General features: G+C 43.5%; 1 protein-coding gene across 2 annotated transcripts in view; it reads left to right on the top strand.

Moving 5' to 3' along the window:
• LOC115468605 (phosphatidylinositol 3,4,5-trisphosphate 3-phosphatase TPTE2-like) overlaps window positions 1–23,956 on the top strand; it is a 149,924-nt gene that overhangs the window by 89,753 nt on the left and 36,215 nt on the right. For both annotated transcript variants that reach the window (XM_030200427.1, XM_030200426.1), the window contains 6 exons: window positions 5,303–5,402; window positions 12,611–12,674; window positions 15,201–15,265; window positions 17,476–17,536; window positions 23,558–23,639; window positions 23,753–23,841. In XM_030200427.1, the coding sequence (XP_030056287.1) occupies window positions 5,303–5,402; window positions 12,611–12,674; window positions 15,201–15,265; window positions 17,476–17,536; window positions 23,558–23,639; window positions 23,753–23,841 (461 nt within the window). The remainder of the gene's footprint in view (window positions 1–5,302; window positions 5,403–12,610; window positions 12,675–15,200; window positions 15,266–17,475; window positions 17,537–23,557; window positions 23,640–23,752; window positions 23,842–23,956) is intronic.

Here is a 23,956-nt window from a genome sequence, read left to right as displayed (position 1 = left end):
GAATACATTTATAGGTTAGTAGAAGAAGTTTGAACAGGATGCGAAAACGGATAGGGAGCCAGTGAAGGGTCTTGAGGAGAGGGGTAGTATGAGTAAAGCGACCCTGGCGGAAGACGAGATGGGCAGCAGAGTTTTGAACCGACTGGAGAGGGGAGAGGTGACTAAGTGGGAGGCCAGCAAGAAGCAGATTGCAGTAGTCTAAACGAGAGGTGACAAGGGTGTGGATGAGGGTTTTGGTAGAGTGCTCGGAAAGAAAGGGGCGGATTTTACGGATGTTGTAAAGAAAGAAATGACAGGTCTTGGCAATCTGCTGGATATGAGCAGAGAAGGAGAGAGAAGAGTCAAAGATGACCCCAAGGTTTCGAGCTGAGGAGACAGGGAGAATGAGAGAGCCATCAACAGAAATAGAAAACGGGGGGAGTGGGGAGGTGGGTTTGGGGGGGAAAATGAGAAGCTCGGTTTTGGTCATATTTAATTAGGTGTAAATTGTGTTTCTGACTTGTTTTGGACTGCTTGAGGTCCTGATGATCTGTACAGCTGCTGTCTGGAATTTTGGAAGATGGAAATGAGAAGATAATACATTTTGGATGTATTATGTATCTGTCAGTTTTTGAATGTGCATCTTCCAGAACTGGTTTTAGACATGGCTGGAGTCCATAAGAAAAACCTTACTCATTGGCCTTCAATCTCCAAAATAGTGGTGGTAAATCTATAGCTTTGAGAGGGCCATCCTTGGCACCCCTGAATTCCTTTACCTGCAAAGATACCGAGCCCCGCCAGCCAAATAAATGGACTGCTGCTGCTCCCCGCTGTTTGTTTCTGGCTCTGAGCAGCATGCCAGGACTTCTCACGCAAGTATACATGAGAATTCCTGGCATGCTGCTCAGAACCAGAAACAAGCAGTAGTCCGTTTATTTGGCTGGTGGGGCTCGGCCTCCCTGCCAGCAAAGGTATGCCTAGCATGGCCTCATGGGGGGAGGGGGAGAGAGAGGAATGCATTGCCCTCCTAGTCCACCCCGGGTGTCCCCCCACCCCCCAAATTGCAGGGCTGACTATGCCCGAGAGAGAGCCTGTTGTTAAAAATTTTACAGCACACCACTGACTACCCCTTACTGGCAGCAATGCAATTTGCAGGACTTCTGCACAGTTTAGAGGGAACATTGTAACACGAAGACAAATGTACGGCCATTCAACAGAAAATGACTTTGTTACTTGTACAAACTGTAGATCTCAGTCATTAGAAGGGGGTTTCCTTTTTCTGTGCCAGCTGCAAAATGGTGGGTGATTCTTATTAGATTCTTTTATTATGAAAGAATATGGGACAGGCAGACCAGTATCTCTGTTGTATTGCTGTAGCAGGTGTGGGATAATTCTAGAAGTAGGCACCCCCTCTTAGGTGCACTGATGCTGCTTGGAGAGAGCATCATCTGGGCACTCAGATTCCGTTATAGAATACTAGCATAACCCGTTACCAACATGCCTAAAATTTAGCTGCCCACAGTTACGCCAGCCGTAAACCTGGCATAAGTGCGGGTGACTAACCGAGGCAATGGCGCACGTAACTTACAGTATTCTGTAAGTTGTGCGTATAAGTGGCAGCATCACCCATACCCTTCCCATGCTCCACCTATGTAAACACTCCCTTTCCTTAGCATCTCCTCTGGACTGGTCCACACAGATGAGTCATACATGCCTACCAGCAGGTGGAGACTGAGGACCTCAAACCTCAAAGATCTTATATCTAGCCTGTGCAGATCCCAGAAAGCCAGTATTTTCTCAGCCTCCGGCAGGTGGTAGACATACATAGCCTGTGCCAACTGGCCAGGTCAGGTAGGCCTTTGGGGGTCTCTGTTTCTTACAGAATAGCGCTCCGTCACTGTACTACCACTTTCGTTTATAAGTCAGTGTAAACCTATCCACCAAAGTGCTGGTATTCTGTACGTTCATGCGTGCAAGTGGCATGTAAATGTGTATGCCCAGTTATTGAATAGCTTTTAAAATGGCTACCTGGGTGTAACATAGCCAGTAGGTTAGAGTACTGGGTGCCTTGTGATACACTTTGCATCAAGTTTATAGCATTCCAGCTCATTCTGGGTTGATAGGTTGATTCAGTCATCCTTGCATAGAGTTGTAAGTAGGATTTTCTAAGGGAAATCGGTCAGACAGTTGGACTTTGGCTTTGGAAGGTGCTGTGAAAAGATGTGAAGTCCGGCTCCTTAAGAAGCATTGAGCGAAACAGGAGCTCGCTGTTGGGCGCAGACCGGTTTAATCATTCCAGCACAGACCACAGCTAAATACCTGTAGAGTACTTGATGTTGCACTAAACATATAGATGAAAGAGTAATGTATGATTTTGTTGCTATATAAGGCGTTTCAGACTGATGAGGATTCTTGCCAGCGTGAGCCTAAAATGTTCCACGCAGAGCAGAGCGGACAGCTGATTAGTTAAAGAATTGTCAGCTGCGCCGAGTTTCTGAAGTCTGTTCCTCTACACGTTGCATGATATCAGTAGATTAGAGGGTAAGGCTTGCGTTCAGTAGATATTTTAGATTTCGCTCTGTAAGCGTGCAATGTCTTGTTTGGTCAACTTGAGGGGTGGGCTCCATGATTCCACACTATATGTTCTGTCTCATTGTGGTATGTCTGCCTCAGAACTGACCTATCTATGCTGAAAGAGAGCCTCAGAGTCCTATTTCTGAAATGAGCTAGAATCTGAGATCATATTTTATTTTACGTGTCCAGGCTGGTGTTTGTAATTTTTTTTGCTGTTGCTCTGCTGGTGGGCTGGTGGTACTGCATTTTAGTTCCTTTATTTTGGTAAATTTGTTCTGTAGTGGATCTGTAGGAATCCTTGTATCTTCCATGCTCTTTTGGAAATAGTGTACACTGTTGATGGCACATGGAAAAAACACAAAACGTACGATTAGTGTCACACTTAAAAGAAAATCCCCATTTTATAAACCAACATTCAAAAAATGGTGGCATCACTAGGGAGTTACGTAACACTGCATATCATATGTAAGAGGTGATTTTTGCATTTTGTTGTCTATGTGGTGGATTAACCTGTACATCCAAGGGGAGCCATGTTCTGACTTTCAGCTAGAGCTAATGAATGTGCACTAATGCATTTATCAGGATTATTTTACTGCAATTTCATTGTATGCAATGGGATCTAGTTGTTAAGAATACTAGCTGTTTGGCCCATGACAGCTGGCCTTGAACATCATAGGTGATCCTTCCTCCAAGCCCAAGGTCCACAAGAAGCTTGGTATAAATGCCAACAGCTAAAATGACCCTAGTATATGTATATTAGTGTTAAAATCAAGTCTGTGTTGTCAGTGCACCAAACCTTCGACTGATTCCTCGAGTTTTCTACTGACTGACTCCGATTATGTATAGTAAATCTAAGAGAAATTTGATTATTTACAGAAAGATAGGAAATGTACAAAATTTAGTACTAATAAACCTCAAAATATATTTGTTTGAACAAAAAAATATATAAATATAAAATTATAAAGTTACCATATTATAACGTTGTAAGTTTACCATATAATAGTGTTGTACATTGTTTTTGTTTTTACTTTTTTTTTTTAAGTTTGATGCTGAAGTCAGAGTTGATATCGGTGCATTTTTACCGACTTTTGACTCTACCCAAAATTGCTTCTGACTTTGACTCCAGCTCCACAGCCCTGGTTAAAACACACACTTCATACATATCAGGAAGGCTCATCTAGAATGTGCTTCCTTTAAATCCCTCTGTGCTGCCATATACACACATAAGTTGCTATCTCTATGCATATGCAATATATGTGTATAAAACCACTTTAGGAGGGTAGTTTTATACCAGGGCACCTAGGAAAAGAAGTAAACATCAAAGTGCTGGTACCCCGTACATTCATGTGTGCATTTCTCCCTACATTCCTCCCCGGGAACTCCGTTCACTGGGTAAATCTCTCTTATCTGCACCCTTCTCCTCCACTGCTAACTCCAGACTCCGTTCCTTTTATCTTGCTGCACCATATGCCTGGAATAGACTTCCTGAGCCGGTACGTCAAGCTCCATCTCTGGCCATCTTCAAATCTAAGCTAAAGGCCCACCTTTTTGATGCTGCTTTTAACTCCTAACCCTTATTCACTTTGTTCAGAACCCTTATTTTATCATCCTCACTTTAATATTCCCTTATCTCTTGTTTGTTCTGTCTGTCTGTCCTAATTAGATTGTAAGCTCTGTCGAGCAGGGATTGTCTCTTCATGTTCAAGTGTTCAACGCTGCGTACGTCTAGTAGCGCTTTAGAAATGATAAAAAGTAGTAGTAGTAGTAGTAGTAAATGTGAATGTCCAGTTATTGAATAGCCCTTAAAATAGGTACCTGGGTGTAACAGAGCCAGTGGGTTAGAGTACTGGAAGTTTTTTTTAATAAAGACGCTTAGGGGGTTATTCTCTATAGGTTGCCTAAAGTTAGTTGCTTGGAATTCTATAACGGCAATTGCACTTATGTAAATGTATTTTATTGAATATCGTCAGAACAAAGACCAGGAAGGAGTCACAATATCCCATCAACAGATGATACTGGTTAAATAAGTTGACAACACTGAAAAGTTTACAACTTCCTTGTAGAACAATAATATAAAATAAAAGTTTCTATCATTATCCCACCTACCAAACAGGGCAGGAGGCCTTGGCTCTTATATCCTCCCACCATGCTACCCAAACCCCTCCCCCAAAGGCACAACCATTGCACTTATAGAATACTAGTGTAAGCTCAAAGGTGCGAGCACTTATACCATGTCAAAGGCTGGTGTAAATACTTGGGCCCAGGGACGGTCCAAGACAATCTGCCACCTGAGGCAGAAAATGAGCTGCTGCCCTGGCTGCGCTGCTGCCGCTCCCCTGCCCTTCCATCCCCAACCTACTTCCCCGAAATTACCTTTTCTATTCTTGTTTTTCAAAAGAAAGTGGTGGCAGGCGGCATCAACTTCCATAGGCTGCCCTGCCGCCAGTCCTGGTCCCTTCTCTCCACTGCGAAGGCCCGGTCCGCCTCTCTGACATAATTTCCTGTTTCCTCGGAGGCCAGCCACCTGCAGTAGAGAGAAGGGGGTGGGACCAGCGGCAGGGCAGCCTATGGGATAGAAATAAATAAACATATAACATCAAATTCAAGATTTTCTTCTCACATTGTAGTGTTATGGAATCAATTTATCCTGTGCTTCATCAAATATATTTCAATTTCAAATCAGTGCCTGCTAGCTATCATCTGCTCCCAAAATCATCCATATTTTTTTTGTGCTTTTCTCTTTGTCTAGAATGGTCAACTTCCTTCGAGCTCTGAGGATTATCATTTTGATTAGAATTTTTCGCCTGGCCTCTCAAAAGAAACAGCTGGAAAAGGCGACCCGGAGGATGGTAAGATTTTCACTGGTTACAAGAAGACCCTGCTTAAGTCTGTTGCTGGCAATGGTATTGGTTAAAGAAGCGAAAAGGTGCAAGGCAGCAAAACCATGGGTAAAGAAAGTTCTCTGACTTGTAGCTTCTCACAGCACGCTGACACATGACTGTGTATTCAGAGCTGATTTTCTGCCGAGGCAATTCTATATCATGTCACCTAAATGTAGGTGCGACAAAGTGCCAATAGTATAGAATAGTAGCACAAAGCCTCTTTGGTGTGCCAAAACAGGTGCGACAGCTTACGCTAGGTCAATGGCCAGCATAAGCTAGTGCACCTATGTGTGCCTTGCAATATACGCATCTGATGATATTCTATAAGGTTCGCGTATCACTAGGTGAAACCCAATGACATGCCCACGCTCCATCTACAAATGCAGCCCATTTGCTGTTACGTGCCATGTGACTAGCACATCAATTTTAGGGGTCCTTTTACCAAGCTGTGGTAAAAAGGGTCCTGCAATAATGGCAGGGGCTGTTTTTGCCACGTATCAGGGCCCTTTTTACTGCAGCGGGTAAAAAGCCCCTAAAACAAGACATGGCCACGTGGTAAGATTATTCTTGCTGTGTGGCCATGCGGGAGAGAGAACTTATCGCCACCCATTGAGGTGGCAGTAAGGGCTCCCGCGGTAACTGGGCAGCGCGCGGTGCTGCCCGTTTACCCCTGGGTTAGCGCTGTGCTAGAAATTATGGAATTATTTTCCGTAGCGCCAGAAATGGCATGCACTCAAGGCAGAACTACAACAGGGAGCCGCATTGGGCCGACTGTAGATCCAGGTTGCCGCACGGCAACCTTTTAGTAAAAGGGCCCCTTATAGAATAGTGCTACTGTTCCCTCTGTGAGAGTCCTCTATCTACAGTCCTGCCAGTGGGTGGCGCTGTTTCACTATCACATTTTAATAGTGAGGGATGGACGAGCTCTGCAGGACTCCAGGGATCCTGCCTTTCCGTCTCGATTTAAAACACAATATTGAAGCACCGCCCCAGTTGGAGGACTCCCCCCCCCCCCCCAGCTTAGGGGGAACAGTGAATAATGCCTAGTACATACATGCGTAAATGCTAATTTGTGGCATCATTTTATTATATTATTGCACAATTGTCTAAATTTAGGGGCCCTTTACAGAATTGCCCTTATAGTTTTTGGAACTCGGTATTTCACTATCTAGTTCTAACCTTTCTTTTATTTTATTAAATCACTCGTGCTTATATCTAGGGCTGTACTTGCATTCAGTTCGATTCGGCCTTGAATAGTGCCCTGAATAAATTATTTGTATTCGGCCAGATAGTGATTTAAATTTGAGTGTGAATAATCCGGGGCACTACTGTGCTGAATTCTACTGAAAGAAACACCTGATCTCTGATTTCACATTGCTTCTTTTATTATTTGTGTTAAAGCTCTATGCCCATTATTCGTATTCAATATTCTTATTCGGCCGAATAATATTTTTCATTATTCATATTCGATTGAATAGTAAAATATGCAATTTGGTACAGCTCTACTTATATCTCAGTCTCTCTGCAAATCCTGTTCAAAGAACCCTCTCCTGCAGCCGACTGCATTGTAAAGGTGATTTAGGAATAACTGATTTGAGGCGATGGCTCGGTTGCAATGCAGAGGGAGGGACCCGGGTTCAGTTTCTGGCTCAGGTCTTCCCCCTTCCCAAAACTTGGCTGGGGATGGTGTGCATAGTCCCAGAGTAGGGAGAGAGCTGTAGCCATCTGGTGGCTGTATTTAGGGGCTTTGCGTACAGGTTCTGGAAGGAACATCTCTGGTGCATGGCCTTCAGCTAAAGACCATCACTGCAATCGGGGCTTCTCAATCCAGTCCTCAGGACACACCCAGCCAGTCCGGTTTTCAGGTTATGCATAAGATAGATTTGCATGTGAAGAATGCCATAGTCATTGTGGATATTCTGAAAACTGGACTGGCTGGATGTGCTCTGAGGGCAGGATTGAGAATCACTGACTGGACTGAAGAAATTGGGAAAGAATATAAAATGGGGGGAATAATCCCTGGCAAGTTGCAAAGGAAGGCTCATGGTGTGAGAAGGCATAGCCTAGTGGTTACGCATCAGTTTGTGAACCAGGGAAGCCAGGGTTCAAATTGCACTTCTCCTGTGATGCTGCTTGTGACCATGGGCAAGTCACAACCTCCTGTTGCCTGAGGTAAAAACTTAAGGCTAGATTTTTCTGACCTGCATTAAATACACATTATTGCAATTGTGTGTTATTAGTAAATCTATGCAAATACTGTGCATTAAATCATAACAATGCCTGTTAATTCATGTTCGTAAATCTTGCTTCTTTGACTGTAATCTCTTTGGGGACCTGGAAATACCTATTGTACCTAAATGTAACTTGCTTTGTGCCCAGAGTTCAAAAGATATGTAATAGCATTCATAATCTAGATTGCAGGCCAGTGCCAGCCCAAGGGTACCTACTGCCCTAGGCGTGTGCTTCCCAAACTTTTTTCCAATATGACCTCATTCCTAACACTTCAAAATTCAAGTGACCCCAGATGATGAAGAAAACAAAATAGCAAATCTCCCCTACGTCATCCACTACTTTTCCTGCTGCTGCTCCTGTCTCCAAAAGAAGAAAGTGGTAACAGCAGTCAGTACAGCGTCCTGTATATCATTTGTGCTCTTGGATCCAAGTACTATGCACAAGTTTCCAGTCTAACAGGAAGCTAACCTAGGAGAAGAAGGAACAGTCTGCAAATACCCATTGATTCGCAGCCCCATGCTACAGGGAACAGGTCACAGTGGAGGTCCAGAAGGACAGACCTACCAAATCTCATATTTTCACTGGTCATTTCCCACACTCCTGCTGGGGAGCCAAGAATTCCTGGTCAGCAGCCTCCCTGTCCATTTGGCAGCAGGAGGTGCGTTCATAAGACATCTCCTGCTGTTGCGGGAGCTGCAAAATCTCACAGTTCTTATTGCAAGACTGGTCCTGCGGCAGCAGGAGATGACATTTATTAAGAAGCCTCCTGCTGTTGGCAGGGGGGAGCGGCTTCATGGTGTTGTGGCCATGGAATTTTGGTGAGTTAGGGGGTGAAGCCGGGGCAGAGTGGGTGGAGCTTGGAGTCATGTCTTAAAATCTCCCTCTTAAAAATCTGAGGAAGAAGAGCATTCCAGTTTCTGTGACCTCATTTTAGAGAATGACACGGGGACAAAATTTGTCCCCGCCCCGTCTCTGTGGTTTCTGTCTCTAACCCCATCCTGTCCCCGCAGGCCCTGTCTCCATCCCCACCCCTCCCCCGTGAGATCTGTTCTCATCTGCAGAAGAATCAAACACTTATGATTTTATATTTAAATCTTTTTATTAAAGAGTAAAAAGGAATAATATGTTGTGCAACTGTTGTGTATCAATTACAAATAGAAAACATTAATAACAACTAGCAGCTATAATAACCCTCCCACCACCACCACCGTCTACCCTTCCAACCCCAACAATAGCTGACTTCTACTACCCCACCCTGTTAAATTGTCCAGGGATGGGATGGGGACAGAGCCCACAGTGACGGGGCAGGGACAGATCCCATGGGAACGGAGCGAGGATGGGGCCACAGCCCGCGGGGACGGGGCCAAATTTTGTCCCCATGTCATTCTCTAAGATGAGGTCACAGAAAGTGGATTGCTCTTCTTCCTCAGCTGCCAACCCATTCTGTATGCCCTAGAGGGGAGTTTTTTAAAATCTGTGGACGAATAAGAAGTCATCAACAATCTCAGCAGGATTCAGTCTAGCTCTTCTGTCTTCCACTGTCCCTCCTGCAATAGAAGGTGTCTTCTTAGAAGATGTGCTGGTAGCAGGATGTACAGGATCCCCCATGCAAATTTTACTAGCTGTGGCTAGCATGGTAGCTTGTTTTTCCAAAAAAATAAAAATATTATCATCTGCCTCAATCAAACATAAATAACAGTCCAGTTCATTAACAGACTTCAAAGTAGAAAGTGACACAAAGTTTGTGCCCGTGGGATCTGTCCCCGCCCTGTCCCCATCCCTGCAGTTACTGCGGATTGCCATCCCCATGTCATTCTCTACCTCATCTACTGATAACATGACCCCATTTGGGATCTTGAACCACAGTTTGGAAACCACTGTCCTAAATTAATCTACAGCCCTGTACCCCCCTCCAGGTACCCAGCATTTCTTTTCCTCCCTGTCATCACTGCTTCTGCTGCCATTCTACCTCCATCCTGTGGAGCAATAGCCTGTATCACAAACAAACTTGGTGTGGCAGTGGACCTTCCAGCACTGCAGGTACTTATGGCCTGCCGGGTCCTGCCCTCTTTATTGCAGTCTTCCTGTCAGAGGGGATGGGAGCAGCAGGTCTTGGGCATACATCGGATTGGTTTAATCTTTGTCCTTGCTCATATTAGCCCTCTCCTCAAGTCACGTCACTGGCTTCCCATCCGTTTCCGCATACAGTTCAAACTCCTCTTATTGACCTATAAGTGCATTCACTCTGCAGCTCCTCAGTACCTCTCCACTCTCATCTCTCCCTACATTCCTCCCCAGGAACTCTGCTCACTGGGTAAATCTCTCTTATCTGCACCCTTCTCCTCCACTGCTAACTCCAGACTCCGTTCCTTTTATCTTGCTGCACCATATGCCCGGAATAGACTTCCTGAGCCGGTACATCAAGTTCCATCTCTGGCCGTCTTCAAATCCAAGCTAAAAGCCCACCTTTTTGATGCTGCTTTTAACTCTTAACCCTTATTCACTTTGTTCAGAACACTTATTTTATCATCCTCACTTTAATATTCCCTTATCTCTTGTTTGTTCTGTCTGTCTGTCCTAATTAGATTGTAAACTCTGTCAAGCAGGGACTGTCTCTTCATGTTCAAGTGTACAGCGCTGCGTACATCTAGTAGCGCTTTAGAAATGATAAGTAGTAGTAGTAGTGCAGGGACCCTGATGTGCACAAAGATGTGGAAGAAAATGGGTGTGCTGCACCATAGGAGCCAACTTTTCAAAATGATTGGGGGTGCTGAATTTTTCTTTCTTTTTTTTTTTTTTACAGGTGGTGCATTCCCCTGCCCCCCTCCCCTCCCTCCCCTGTCCCTCCCTCCGAGTTCCAGGCCTCCCTCCCTGCCTCCGAGTTCCAGCCTCCCCTCACTCTCCCAGTTCCAGGCCTCCCTCCCTGTCTCTGAGTTCCAGGCCCCCCCTCACCCTCCCAGTTCCAAACCCCCTCCTCCACCACCCTCCCTCCCAGTTCCAGGCCACCCTCCCCTCCCACCCAATTCCAGACCCCCCTTCTCACCCACCCAGTTCCAAACCCCCTCCTCCACCACCCTCCCTCCCAGTTCCAGGGTGGCCCCCCCATCTCCCTCCCTCCTTCCGAATTTAAAAGTCACTCATTTTACCTCCTGATTGGATGAGTTACATCTGCAGCAGCAGTAGCCCAGGAAAAAGCGTGCAGGCAGGAGACTCAGAGCTGTTCCGTTTGGTCTCTCTGAGCTCTGGTCCCGCCCTTGCGTAAACAGGAAATGAGGGCGAGACCAGAGCTCAGAGAGACCAAACGGAACAGCTCTGAGTCTCCTGCCAGCACGCTTTTTCCTGGGCTGCTACTGCAGATGTAACTCCTCTGACGAGGAGGTAAGATGAGTGACTTTTAAATTTCGGAGGGAGGGGAGACGCCCTGCAGGGAACTTCCGGTGGGTGACTATTGGAGGTGCTCGAGCACCCACAGCACCCACGGAGTTGGCGCCTATGTGCTGCACCCAAAAAGAGTAGCTGTATTCTGGAATCAGTTAGACTGTTATAAGAATGGTATTTTAAATCTCAGTTCAGAGCACAGAAGACAATCCTTCCAGAGAATTCCTGGAAGATTTTTCAGTTGAAGAGTTGCTCATAGCTATGCTTGTTAATATATATGCAGTACTCCTCCCTTATACAATGTAAGGGTATTAGATTTAGCCAGCTGAGCAACCTATGTGTATATTGTATGTTAGTTTAATAGCTTATTTTATACATATACGAAACAGCTGGTTCTAACTGGTTGGTTGGATGGAAATGGAAGATGCTCTCTCTGGATCTTTTTACCACCATATTTGGACTTTTTATATCAAATTTCCTGGCCTTCTTATCTTTATTTAAGGGAATGACCTAGGAACTTGACTTCCTGGCATTGGGTAAATGTCTTCTTGGTCCCTTGATAATATTTCTTCAAGGACAGAACTTGCTTCTCTGCTGCTGTTGCTGTCTGTTCAGGTGCCACGCTGCCCTCCCCTTCCCTCAGTTTATTGCATTGTACACATGCTGATGATTACCACCTGGTTAACACATGAAACCTTACCGCTAAGTGAATGGGTGGCAGTAAGGTCTCAGGCCCAAAATGGACGCATGCCAATTTTCATTTTGCCGCACGTCCATTTTCGGACATAAAAAGGGCCTCTCTTGCAGGTGTGCAGAAAAATGGACCTGCGCACGTCTCATACACATGTCTACAACAGTGCAGGCCATTTTTCGGCACACCTTAGTAAAAGGACCCCTTTATTTTTAATATATACTCAGTTCTTAGATAGGTTTACGTCTCAGTTATCTGTAACCATTGACTGTCTATGTTTACTGGGCTGTATAGATTTAGTCTGCCATGCCCACTGTATTAATAGTGAGGTTGTCTTGTATAGATAACAGGTTCCTGCTGTCTCTCTAAGCTAGGGTACCCTTTGCCAGAATGACTGCATCCAATACATTTCCCCCCCCCAAACCTCCCACTGAACTCCAAGTTGGGATGTCTGTTATCACTAGCTTCACTCGGTGCATGCCCACGGAACTCCTTTCGAGACTGAGATAGAGTATGCCCTTCTCCTGATAGGCTGCACCCAGTGTACGTCCCATGGGCTTCTGCTGTGTCTCCAAGCTAGGATGCTGTCTACTAGCAGGACTGCTCCCAGTGTATGCCTATCATGTTCCCACTGAATTCCCAAGCTGGGATGCCTTGTAGTAGTTGTGGCTGCAGCCGATGTGCATCAGTCAGACTCCCACTGACGCTCAAAGCAAAAATACACTACCCAGTTGTATGTTTGTAAAAGGGCAAAACACAATATTGTTTTGAATTTAGAAAGAGTTTATCTTATTGGGTAGACTGGATGGACCGTACAGATCTTTGCCATCATCTCCTGTTACTAAGTTTGTGTTTCTGCTTGTTCCCTTTAAAGGTTTCGGAAAACAAAAGGCGCTATCAGAAAGATGGCTTTGACCTGGATCTCACTTATGTCACAGGTTAGTGTATTTGGTTAAGAGAAAAATTGTGTTCCAATGCATTACAAGTGTAGAATAGACCACTGATTTCCCAAACCAGTCCTGGAGGAGCACTAGCCAGTCAGGTTTTCAGGATATTCTCAATGAATAGTCATATGAGATTGATTTATATACACTGCCTCCTTTGGTATACAAATCTCTCTCGTGCATATTCATTGTGGATATCCTAAAAACCTGATTGACTGGGGTTCACCCTGGACAGGTTTGAGAATCACTGGGCTAGACCAATGTTTGTTTGGTGTTTTCTTACCTCCACCCTATCCATGAAGGCTGTGAAAGGTAGGCTGTCTGCTCAGAGGCTGGGATGAAAATCATGCCCAGGTAATGACCAGTGAAGGCTGTTTCATAAGTTCTTGAGGTATACAAGTCATGAACTGTCATCCCTCTTGTAAGAGCCTGAATACATCATATTTGGGCAACGTGGAGGGGCATAATCGAACGTCGCCGGCGAAATAGGTCGCCGGCGATCTATTTTGGCGGCAGCGCAACAGCTGGCTGGAACCGTATTATCGAAAAAGATGGCCGGCCATCTTTTTTTTCGATAATACGATGTTGGCCGGCCAAATGCTTTGAAGTTCGCCGGGGTTGAGATGGCCGGTTGTGTTTGTCAGCGATAATGTAAAAGACTGCCGGCCATCCCGAACCCGGCGAAATGCAACGCATTTGGTCGTGGGAGGAGCCAACATTTGTAGTGCACTGGTCCCCTTCACATGCCAGGACACCACCTGGGCACCCGTTGAAAAAGTCCTTTATTTGAATAAGCACATTTACTCACAGTTAACTGCAGGTCAGAGGTTGTGCCCCACTGGCAAAGAGTCTCCCTGGTACTGAGATTAGCAGTAGGTCAGAGCTGGCAGAATGGTGTACAGTGCCTTCTTTCAGCACCATTCAAGGTAATAACGTTCTCTAACATGGGTAACACATGAAAGGGATCTAAAACTGGCTTACAAAAATGGCCACCACCTCATGGACTACCGGAAACAAAACAGGGCACACTCTGACCCAGCTAGCAGGGGGAAAAAGCACCATGGGAGTAGAGCCCAGTACCCTACACCCACCACAATGCATTGCTAATGTGACTCTGCATGGCACCTAACAGAAAAGGTGTCACACTCACCCGAGAGCCACATCGCAACCAGGGAAAGGCTGTCAGAGGATACAACACATTCTGCTGTCATGGAGGTGGGTACGGCATTTGAGGCTGGCATACAGGCTGGCAAAAAAGGTTTTTAGTTTTATTTTTTTAGTATGGGAGGGGGTTAGTGACCACTGGGGGAGTATGGGGAGGTCATCCCCCATTCCCTCCAGTGGTCATCTGGTCATTTGGTGTACCTTTTTGAGGCTTGGACATGAAAATAAAAGGACCAAGTAAACCCGGCGATATACTGCTTATCGCTGGTTTTTTCTCCCATTATCACCGAAAGCCGGCCATCTGGTAGCCACACCCATTCCCACCCATGTCCCGCCTTCACTTCGCCTCCGACACGCCCCTTTGAACTTTGACCGGCAACGCGATGGGAAAGCGGCGATGTTGCCAAAAAAGCGGCTTTCGATTATACCGATTTGGCCGCTTTTCCGAGATCACCGGCCATCTCCCGATTTATATCGGAAAATGGCCGGCGATCACTTTTGAAAATGAGCTGGATAGAGTCCTTCAGCCCTGTTAAACAATACATTTAAGAAGGGGTGTTCTGCATTTATCTCTTCAGAATAGATATGTTGAGAGTGAACTGAATAAGTTAGAGATAGATACCACCATGCTACGTTACTAAGAAGGCCATCAGTTAATCTGGGACCCCCAAGAAAGATGGAAAGTGAATACTTGCTGTGGGGCTGTGGAGACTTTGCTGAGTAAAAAGATCATCTGTTTGCATGGAAGTCATTTGTTGATGATGGAAAAGGATTGGAGAGGATGCTAGAAGCACCGTCTGATGTGTCCTATTGCCCACTTAATTGAACAAAAGCATTTCCTAGAAAGAATGTTATCTTAGAAGAACTGATCTACCTTATAGGAGAGTTTGGTCCTTCAGTAGCTGGTGTCCTGATGAAAGTGAAGGGACATCAGATCCCAAGTGAAAGTAACATCGCCTGTGTCATATGTTGATGGTCACGGTTCCACCTCTGGTTGATTTTGTAATATTGGCTATTGGTGCACATGGCTTTACCTTTAGGAGCATGTAAAAACAAAACTTTGCCCCCACTGGGACAAAAACCCCCCAAAATCAGAATAAACAAGGAATGTTATGCAAGGCAAGAGCATGTGGCATTGATAATTCTGCTTGTAATAACTAAAACCATAAGTGACCCTCAAACATCACACTCTTCTCACCCCTTGACACTGCCCTCTCTGCAATATGTGGGGGATCTCACTCTGAAGAGAAACTCACAAGGTGACCTCTACTGCAAAAAGACGCCACACTGATTTTATGTCGCCCATTCATGGACCTGCTGAATTTAACAGAACCATTGTTTTTTACTCCTTCACAGATCGGATCATCGCTATGTCATTTCCATCTTCTGGAAGGCAGTCTTTCTATAGGAACCCTATTGATGTAGGTTGGTTTTCTCCTCCAATTGGGGACATCTTTTCAAGGGAAATGTGATGTGATTTTTATTTATTTATTTATTTATTTTTGTGTGTGTGAAAAAGATCTCGGGGGTTCAGTCCTTTCATAATTTTTAAAGATTTCTCTTGTGGTTGACAAGTTTGAAATTTAAGTTTTGAATCAATGTGTAAACTTTGTTTTTATTGCAATATGACTAAAAGATATCAGATGAATATTCAGCAGGGGTGGTAACCGTATTTTTGCAGTTTTTTTCAATGCGAGCCACGAAATTAAAAAAAAAAACAAACAAACATATTCAGAGGCATTCAGGTAGATGATGGTGCTGAATATACATATATGCACGTGTTATGTGTGTAAATGTTTAGAATATTGGCATATATGTGTATCTGCCAGATTGCCATCTAAGTACTATTCTGTATATGTGTGTATCAAACAACAAACAATGAGTGAGGGAAAAAAAAGATATACAAGGAAAATGTTTCTTCAAGGAAAATGTTTCTTTAAAAGTCCATTATCTTGATTTAAAATTCAAAACTCATGCGGTTCAATCGGAGCTACGCGCCGTGTTTCGGCAATACTGCCTATGCCAGGAGTCCAGTTCTCTATGACATTGGTTCTTCTAGTCCGAAACAGACTGAAAGGTATAATATTCGTAAGACACTGGTAATTGAATGTAAAAATGACAGTCCCTTCTGCGTTCTTGCATTTTGCACTACGGTTGCAGAGGGGATTGTCGTTTTTATGTACAATACGTATCGCCGGATGACTGACCCTTTCACAGGTCTGTTATCATTTCAAGAAGCCCGAGGCTGGGCTACGCTATTTTTGGAATCTTTATGCTGTACTACCGTTGATGCAGGCATTGAGTGCTGAAACACGGCCCGTGTCAGGTCCATGATATACAGCATCTGTTCATATGACTGATTAAAGAACCATTATCCCTATAGGGCCAAATTTGGTAAATGGCATCTAAAATGTAGGTGTGTTGGAATAATGTGTGTAGCACTATTCTATAAACCACATCTATAGTAAGGTGCAGTTTGCAGAATAGCTCGTAGGCTGAGGGACATGCCTATATTTCGGCGCGGCCAATTACGCCACTGTAAACCTGATGTAAATACCCATACTTAAATGTAGGCACATTACTCCGAATTCTATAACACGCATAAATTTGAGTAACTCCCTGACACGTCCACACTCCTCCCGTGACCATGCCCCCTTTTCAGCTACTTACATTGGAATTTACGCGCATCTCTTTTTAGAATATGCCTAAAAAGAAGCACATGTAAATTCCAATTATTACCAATTAGTGGTGATAATTGGTTGTTATCGGCCAAATATCAAGACTAATTAGCTAGTCACTCAGTTAAGGCATGCATATAAATTGAGCGCATGCCCAATTTAACACGCACTACTCACTATGCGTTATATAGAATCCAAGGAATAGTGCTATAGGAGCAGCAGCTAGAGACATTGTCTGCAGCACGTCCAGGCAGATGTTTTTCTTATATATACTTGTGCTTGTTACTGCTGAATGCTTAAATAAAGTTTTTTAAAAAAGCAGCACATCCAGGCGGAACTTAATTTTATAGTAAGCCACCTAAGTCTGGAGGGCAAGCAGGCACCTATTTTTGTCGCCTATATGCCTTCATAAAATTCTAAGGGTAAACCAGAAGCAGTTGTGGCTAGACTGAAGCCTGTTCATTTATGAGAGAGGGTGTAACTGTTGACATGTGTAGGAGGCTTGCATTTTATAAAGAATGTGTGTAAGATGCCACTCTGTCCAAATGCCACAGAGCATTCGTGAGCACAGATCATATAAAAGTGCTCACATTAGCAGCATGTATGCTTTTATGTGTGAAACCCTGGGTTATTTTGTGAAAGCCCTTTTATGCACTTAAAAGGCCTTTATATGCAAAAAATCATTTATAAAATCACCGCCATAGTGCTGCTGAAAATCCACAGATGGGGGAACTTGTATATTTAGTAGAGGCTGCTGGATGGATAAGACCTGTATTTTTTTTTTTTTAAGCAAGAATTTAGTAAACTGGAGGGTGACCAAATAGAATGTAGATAGATGTCACAACGTAAGGAAACGGGGCAGGAGAGATAGGGCTTGCTGTTCTTTTCTGCCATGATGGATAGCCTGTTCCTCTCTGTCCTAATGTATTGAATTTGTCTACATCTTTTTTAAGGATGTTGCAAGATTTTTGGATTTAAAACACAAAGACCACTATAAAATCTACAATCTATGCAGTAAGTATAGATAAATACATGGGAGTGTATGTGTGTACAATATGTGAGAAATGCATTAACAAAATGGAATATATTAGATGAGGGGCAATCAACTTTTCACCTGTGTGGGGGCCAGCTGACAGTATTCCAATATTCTTTTGGCTTTTTGACCCAACTAGTTATTTCCAGCTCAGTTGGCATTATGGGGTCCTTTTACTAAGGTGCGCTGAAAAAAATGGCCTGTAGTTGTGTAGACGTGTATTTTGGGCGCATGCATAATCATTCTGGAAAAAATGCCTTTTAAAAATTTTTGCCGAGAATGGACGTGCGCCAAAATGAAAATTGTCGCGCATCCATTTTGGGTCTGAGACCTTACCGCCAGCCATTGACCTAGCGGTAAAGTCTCACACGGTAACCGGGTGGTAATGACCTACGTGTTTTAAATGCCACTTGGTGCGTGTAGCTGATGCATTCCAGAAAAGAAAAATATTTTTCGGGAGCCAAAAGTGAAATTACAACAAGGGCCACATGGTAGCTGTGCAGTAACTCCATTTTGGTGCGCGTTGGGCGCACATAAACACGTGGCTTAGTAAAAGAGCCCCTATGAGCCTTCATTCTCAGTTACTTGAACATTATTTCCTCATTATTTCCTGTGGTGTATCCCCTCCTAGCTTCCTGCCATTAGTGTCATTGCATTTCAGTGGCAGTTCTCAGCCAAAGGCTGTGCACCAGAACTTCTTGGAACCCTGTAATCATAGGTCCTAAATCCAGCCACTAGGTGTCTCCATTGCACAGTGACTGACCCCCTCCCCTCCTAGGTGCTGAGTGCTGCTAAGGAGAGTGGAAGACTTATCCTGGGAATCAAATCCATGTTCCTTTACATGGCAGTGCCTAATCCATTGGTCCAGCTTTAGCATTGGACAGTTGTTGAGAAATGAAAGTAAATATGGCATCACAAGGCTACCTATGCACAGGCCTCGGGTGGATTATCCTTGCCCAGAATTTCAAGCAGCTGAAGTAACACTAACACTAAAAACAGAAGGGAATGTTCATAAGTACATAAGCATCGCTGTACTGGGACAAACCAAAGGTCCATCAAACCCAGTATCCCATTTCCAACAGTGACCAATCCAGGTCATAAGTACCTGGCAAGATCCCAAAAAAGTAAAAAAAGATTTCATGCTGCTGAGCCCAGGAATAAGCAGTGATTTTCACAAGACCACCTTGTTCAGACCATTTTTAAACCCTGCTACGCTAATCACTTTTACCACATTCTGTAGCAACAAATTCTAAAGTTTAATGAAACATTAAGAGAAAAAATATTTTGTCTGATTTGTTCTAAATATACTATTTAATTGTGTGCCCCCTAGTTCAATGCACGTCTACCCATTCCACGTCACTCATGATTTTATTGACGTCTATCAGAACTCTTCTCAGCCATCTCTTCTCTAGGAATCTGGATGACAAATAGGGGGCGACAGTTAAAAATATGCATTTACGGTTTGTGGAATGTTTAATATCTATGCATTCCACTGCTCATGCTGTAGCAACCTCTAGATTAGATTATTGCAATTTGTTATATGGGGATTCCTCAACAACAATTACAAAGGCTACGATTGGTTCAAAATATGAACGTCTATATTCTCAAGAGCTAGATGCTATGTGCATGTATGCCCCATTATGCCCTCTTTGCATTAGCTCCCAGGCTGAGAATAGGGTTTTTAAGTTCATGTGTATGGTGCATAAAATATTGCACCACAAATCTCCTACATGGAAGATAATGCTGAATTTGATTACTCAAATATCTCAAATTTTTTTTAGGAAGAGGAAGAAATAGCGGATGGTATGAATGGCAGACTGGATAGGCCATACGACCTTTATCTGCCATCATTGCCTATGTTTCTATGTGATGATATAAGTATCAAGCTGTCACAGGCTGTTGGCTATTAAGAAGGCAGCCTTCTCTTTTAGTAGGCTGGGGGTACAAAACTTTAGTCCTGGGGGGCCTCTCAACCAGTGTTTTCTCTAAGCTGTGTGCATGTGTTTGCATACATAGATCCCAAACCATCTACACGCATAGTTGTTAGAAAGCAGCACAGAGAAACTGAACTATCCTCGACTGCCTCATTTTAGTATCTAAGTGCAGTTACTTAGCTTAAACTGACGCTTTGCCAGGTTGAATGGTGCTATGATATTAATCATTCACTACTGGTGACACTGTCATTTATTAAATTTTAACAGTGTTCCCTCTAAGCCATGTGATTCTGTTTTATCCCTGATGTGAGGGAGGGGGAATGGTGTTACAACTACACAGTCCTCAATTAACTTCTATCACAAGTCTGAAATGTGCTTTTAAAATCATGTTAAGTAAGACTTTTATATGATATTAATATGTTACTATTAACGTATTTAATAGAAATCTGTTTTCCCACAATTTGTGCCTTATTATGATCAGGTCAGGTTTTCAGGATTTCCCCAACGAATATGCACAAGTTTTATGCGTGTTGATGTAAATGTGTAAGGAACGTATTTTGTGATAAATATATTATGGCGATTTAATAAAGATTGACATTATTGCATATTATAATATAGTGACATTTAGGAAGTGATAATGAATATGCATGAGATAGATCTGCATATTTATTAGGGATATCCTGAAAACCTGAGCTGTTGGTAGCCCTCCAGGATTGAACTTGTGCACCCCTGATATAAACCTATCTGTATGGAACACCCTTCCTTTGGATTTACAACTGCTAAGCAAACTGCTTTTGTTCCATAAAATATGTGCAGCCTGGCTTTTTCAGAAAGCCTTTAGTTAATTTTTAGTGCTGACAGTTCTACTGTGTTAAAGTTTTTAATATCAATATTTTCATCTTACTGCTATTTTTGTGTACTATCTTGTAACCAGAAGAAATGGGTACACTATGTTTTAAAAATAAAGAGCTGCAAAATACTTCCTGTGATGCACACAGAATGTGCTATCATTTAAAAAATGATACAAAAGTACATTTTTATGCCTTTCGTAATTCTTATTTGTTCTGCTACAACACCTTTCCTCCTTTTGAGTCTATATTCCTTGTACTATTGCCCCCCCCCCCCCCCCCCCATATTCCTGGTTTGTGTCACTTTTTTGTTTTACGTATTTTTTCCTTCATTTTCACAGCCAGGGTGGCACAATTTGGTGAGCTATGCTTGCGTGCTAGGCAGTATCTCTAAACTAGATTCAGGAAGCTTGGGGCCTTGAGGTTCCATGCATGCTCAAGGCCTATCATATCCCACACCCTCTGAACTTCTATTTAATAGAGGGCAGGATGTGGCAGGCCTTAGCCACATGGGTGTTCAAGGGCCCAACCACGCCTAGTTTTGTTTAGAGAAGCTGACTGCCATTTCAGTGGCAACCCCCCCCCCCAAATTCCCAAATTGTGCTACCCTAGGTGGACATCTAGTCCATATAGTGGCTGGGCCAGCCATAATTGAGACTAGAAAGCTCAACTTTGGTTTCCACAGAGCACAAAACCATCTCTTAGCTGCATGTAGCATCCATACTAAAAAAATATATATATATTAAACAAATTTAAAATTATGAAGAAGAATAGAGAGGAAATAAGGGACAACAGAAATAAGAAAAGGGCCGGTTTGTTAATTCAGAAATTTTTAGTTTATACTAGGGGATTAAGGAGCCCTTTTGCTATGCTGTACTTAAGCTAACGTGTGCTTAACACAGGAAAAATGGCCTAATGCAGGACACGCTAAAGCGTTCTACATTAGTCTTGCCATCTGCTCACGCAAAGCACATGATGCTGTGTCAAGGGCAGAGAATGATCGTGGGAAGTGTGTGGCAAAATGGTGAATTTTCCAGCAAATGAATTAAAGGCTTCTTTTACGAAGCTGCAGCAAAAGGGGGCCTGCGCTGGCATTAGCGTGTGTTTTTGACATGTGCTGAGGCCCCCTTTTACTGCAGTGGGTAACAGGGCAAGTTTTTCTTTTTTTCAGGAAATGGCCATGCAGCAAGTGAAGCACTTACAGCACAGCCATTTCAGGGGGGAGCATTTACCACCACCCATTGAGGTGGTGGTAAGGGCTTCTGCGCTAACCTGGTGGTAACTGGGCAGTGGGTGGCACTGCCCGATTACTGCCAGGTACACACTGGTGCTGCAAAATTAAAATATTTTTGTAGTGCCAGATATGATGTGCGGTAGGGGTGGGAACTACCACTGGGCTGATACGGTAGCCTGGCAGTACTTCCCTATTAGCGAGTGGTAAGCCTGCATTGGGCTTACTGCTGCTTTTTAAAAGGGGCCCTAAAAGAATATTTCATGAAGTGTATTTCTCTAGTTTGGCCAGCAGGTGGTGCATGATTATGTTTAAATGAGTTTATCTTGTTGGGCAGACTGGATGGGACCCGTACAGGTCTTTATCTGCTGTCATTTACTATGTTACTATATGTTACAGAGAAATGACTGTTCCTTTAGTTTAACACAGAGAAGAAGTTGACCTGCAGTGATGTGGTCAGCTACTTTTAAAATTTGCTGTTCTGGGCTCTGATTGGCCCAGGAGTTCAAATTCAGCCAGGATGTACTGGCTTTTTCTCCAGTCTTAGCCAGGGAGAATAAAGAGAAAGATCGCTTTGCTGAGGCCCTGTGAACAATTATATTTGATAACATGTGAGCAGCTATATGTCCTGAACTCCCCAGGTACAAGTTAGATAGTAAACAAATGTTTAGATAGTGTTATAATTGATCCATATTTCAATTGCCTGTTATTGTTTGCTGATTGCACCTTTTCTGTTCATTGTTCTAATTTTTCATGACAATATAACATTTTTTAGTTTATTTCCTCTGCTTGTCTGGACTGACTAAGAATCCTGGCGGTTTGTGTGTTGGGTCTTTTGGGTGCTTTCTAGGAACTGTGGGACCACTGGGAGTGTGGCCCCAGTAACCTAGAAATCACTGGGGATAATTTGAGAGTGGGAGACTCCCCCAGAGGCTGTTGTGACCTAGTCGGTGGGAGGAGGGTATTAGTATGGAGCCCGAGCGGCAGGTGCAGGCAGACCTGAGCTATGCTTGGGATAGACCCTCTAAGTGGCCGTGGGGTAGCCCCAGGCAGGTGTGCTAGGCGTTTTGTGACAAAGTGCTATTCAGTTAGCATACTAACATTACTACTGCGCCGACTGGTTGGTTTGTCCATAATGTGGGAGCCCTAAGTGCCTCCTAAATAGGAGGTGGTAAGTGCCCCTGTGTTCATTTTTTTTTTTATGGCTGTGAGCTAATGCTGCATTAGCACACAGTCAGATATTGAACAAATAGGAAAATGCCTCCTATTTGTTGAATATCTGACTGTGTGCTAATAGCCATGCTAGAAATGGGCTTAGCATACAGGAAACACCAGTGTTCGGATGTGCCTAGTCTTTTTACTGGTGCAGCTTAATAAAAGGGCCACTAAATCAGTGCTTCAGATGCTCTCTTCGAAGCACTTCTAGCCAGTTGAGTTTTTAGGGTTGCCGCAATGAGTGTGTGAGAAAGATCGCTATAAAATGGATCTCCAGATTATATAAACCTGTCACATGTGTCTTCACTGTGACAGTTCTGAAATTCCAACTGGCAAGTTTTTTGTCTCCAGGATAGAGGTGAAACTACATTTAAATTCCAGTTGTGAATCAATGAATGAGCAGCTGATCTGGAAGCATAATACACAGGTAAGGAGGGTTAGTTGCTCCCTGACTTTAAAATCACTCTACTCCTGTTTGGTATTTGCCAGTGGAAGGATTTTCTCTTTATTGCTAATTTGTGCCAAGTATAGCCTGTTATTGCTCATTAACACTAATTATTGGTTCATCGTAAAATTTATATATATTCACAACTGATTCTATTCTATAACTTGTGTGCACAAATTTGAAAACAGAGACTTGTGACCGCAGTCATGTACAAACTCTGGAGGAGTAATAGTACGTTGCATTTTGAAAATCTGCGATTGTGTTTTTACAAGTGAAAGTAGATTGGAATGACAGATTACCATCTGCTAACTTGAGTTTATTTCCTGCAGGTGAGAGAGGCTATGACCCCAAATATTTCCACTACAGGGTGGAGAGAGTGTTTGTCGATGATCACAATGTTCCATCGCTAGCGTAAGTTGTTGTTGTTAGGTACAGTTTTATTATTGTTGATAACATGCCAAGAAAATATTCCTGGTTGGAACATGTAATGAGCAGACTATGTTGCTTCTCTTTGACCCATCCAGGGACATGCTGAAATTTACAGCCAGCGTGCGGGAGTGGATGGCAAAGGATGAAAAGAACATCATAGCAATTCATTGTAAAGGAGGTAAAGGTAAGAGCAGATTCATCACATTTAATGAGCCCCTTTCCTTTCACCAGTTCAAATTTTAGTGTGGCTGTAAGCCTGGTAAATATGCAGATGTGAGCACAAGATTTATTTGGGAGGC

The sequence above is a fragment of the Microcaecilia unicolor genome, chromosome 4, assembly GCF_901765095.1.
Source record: "Microcaecilia unicolor chromosome 4, aMicUni1.1, whole genome shotgun sequence".
In the NCBI taxonomy this organism is placed as follows: Eukaryota; Metazoa; Chordata; class Amphibia; order Gymnophiona; family Siphonopidae; genus Microcaecilia; species Microcaecilia unicolor.
This window is presented reverse-complemented; position numbering and strand designations above follow the sequence as displayed.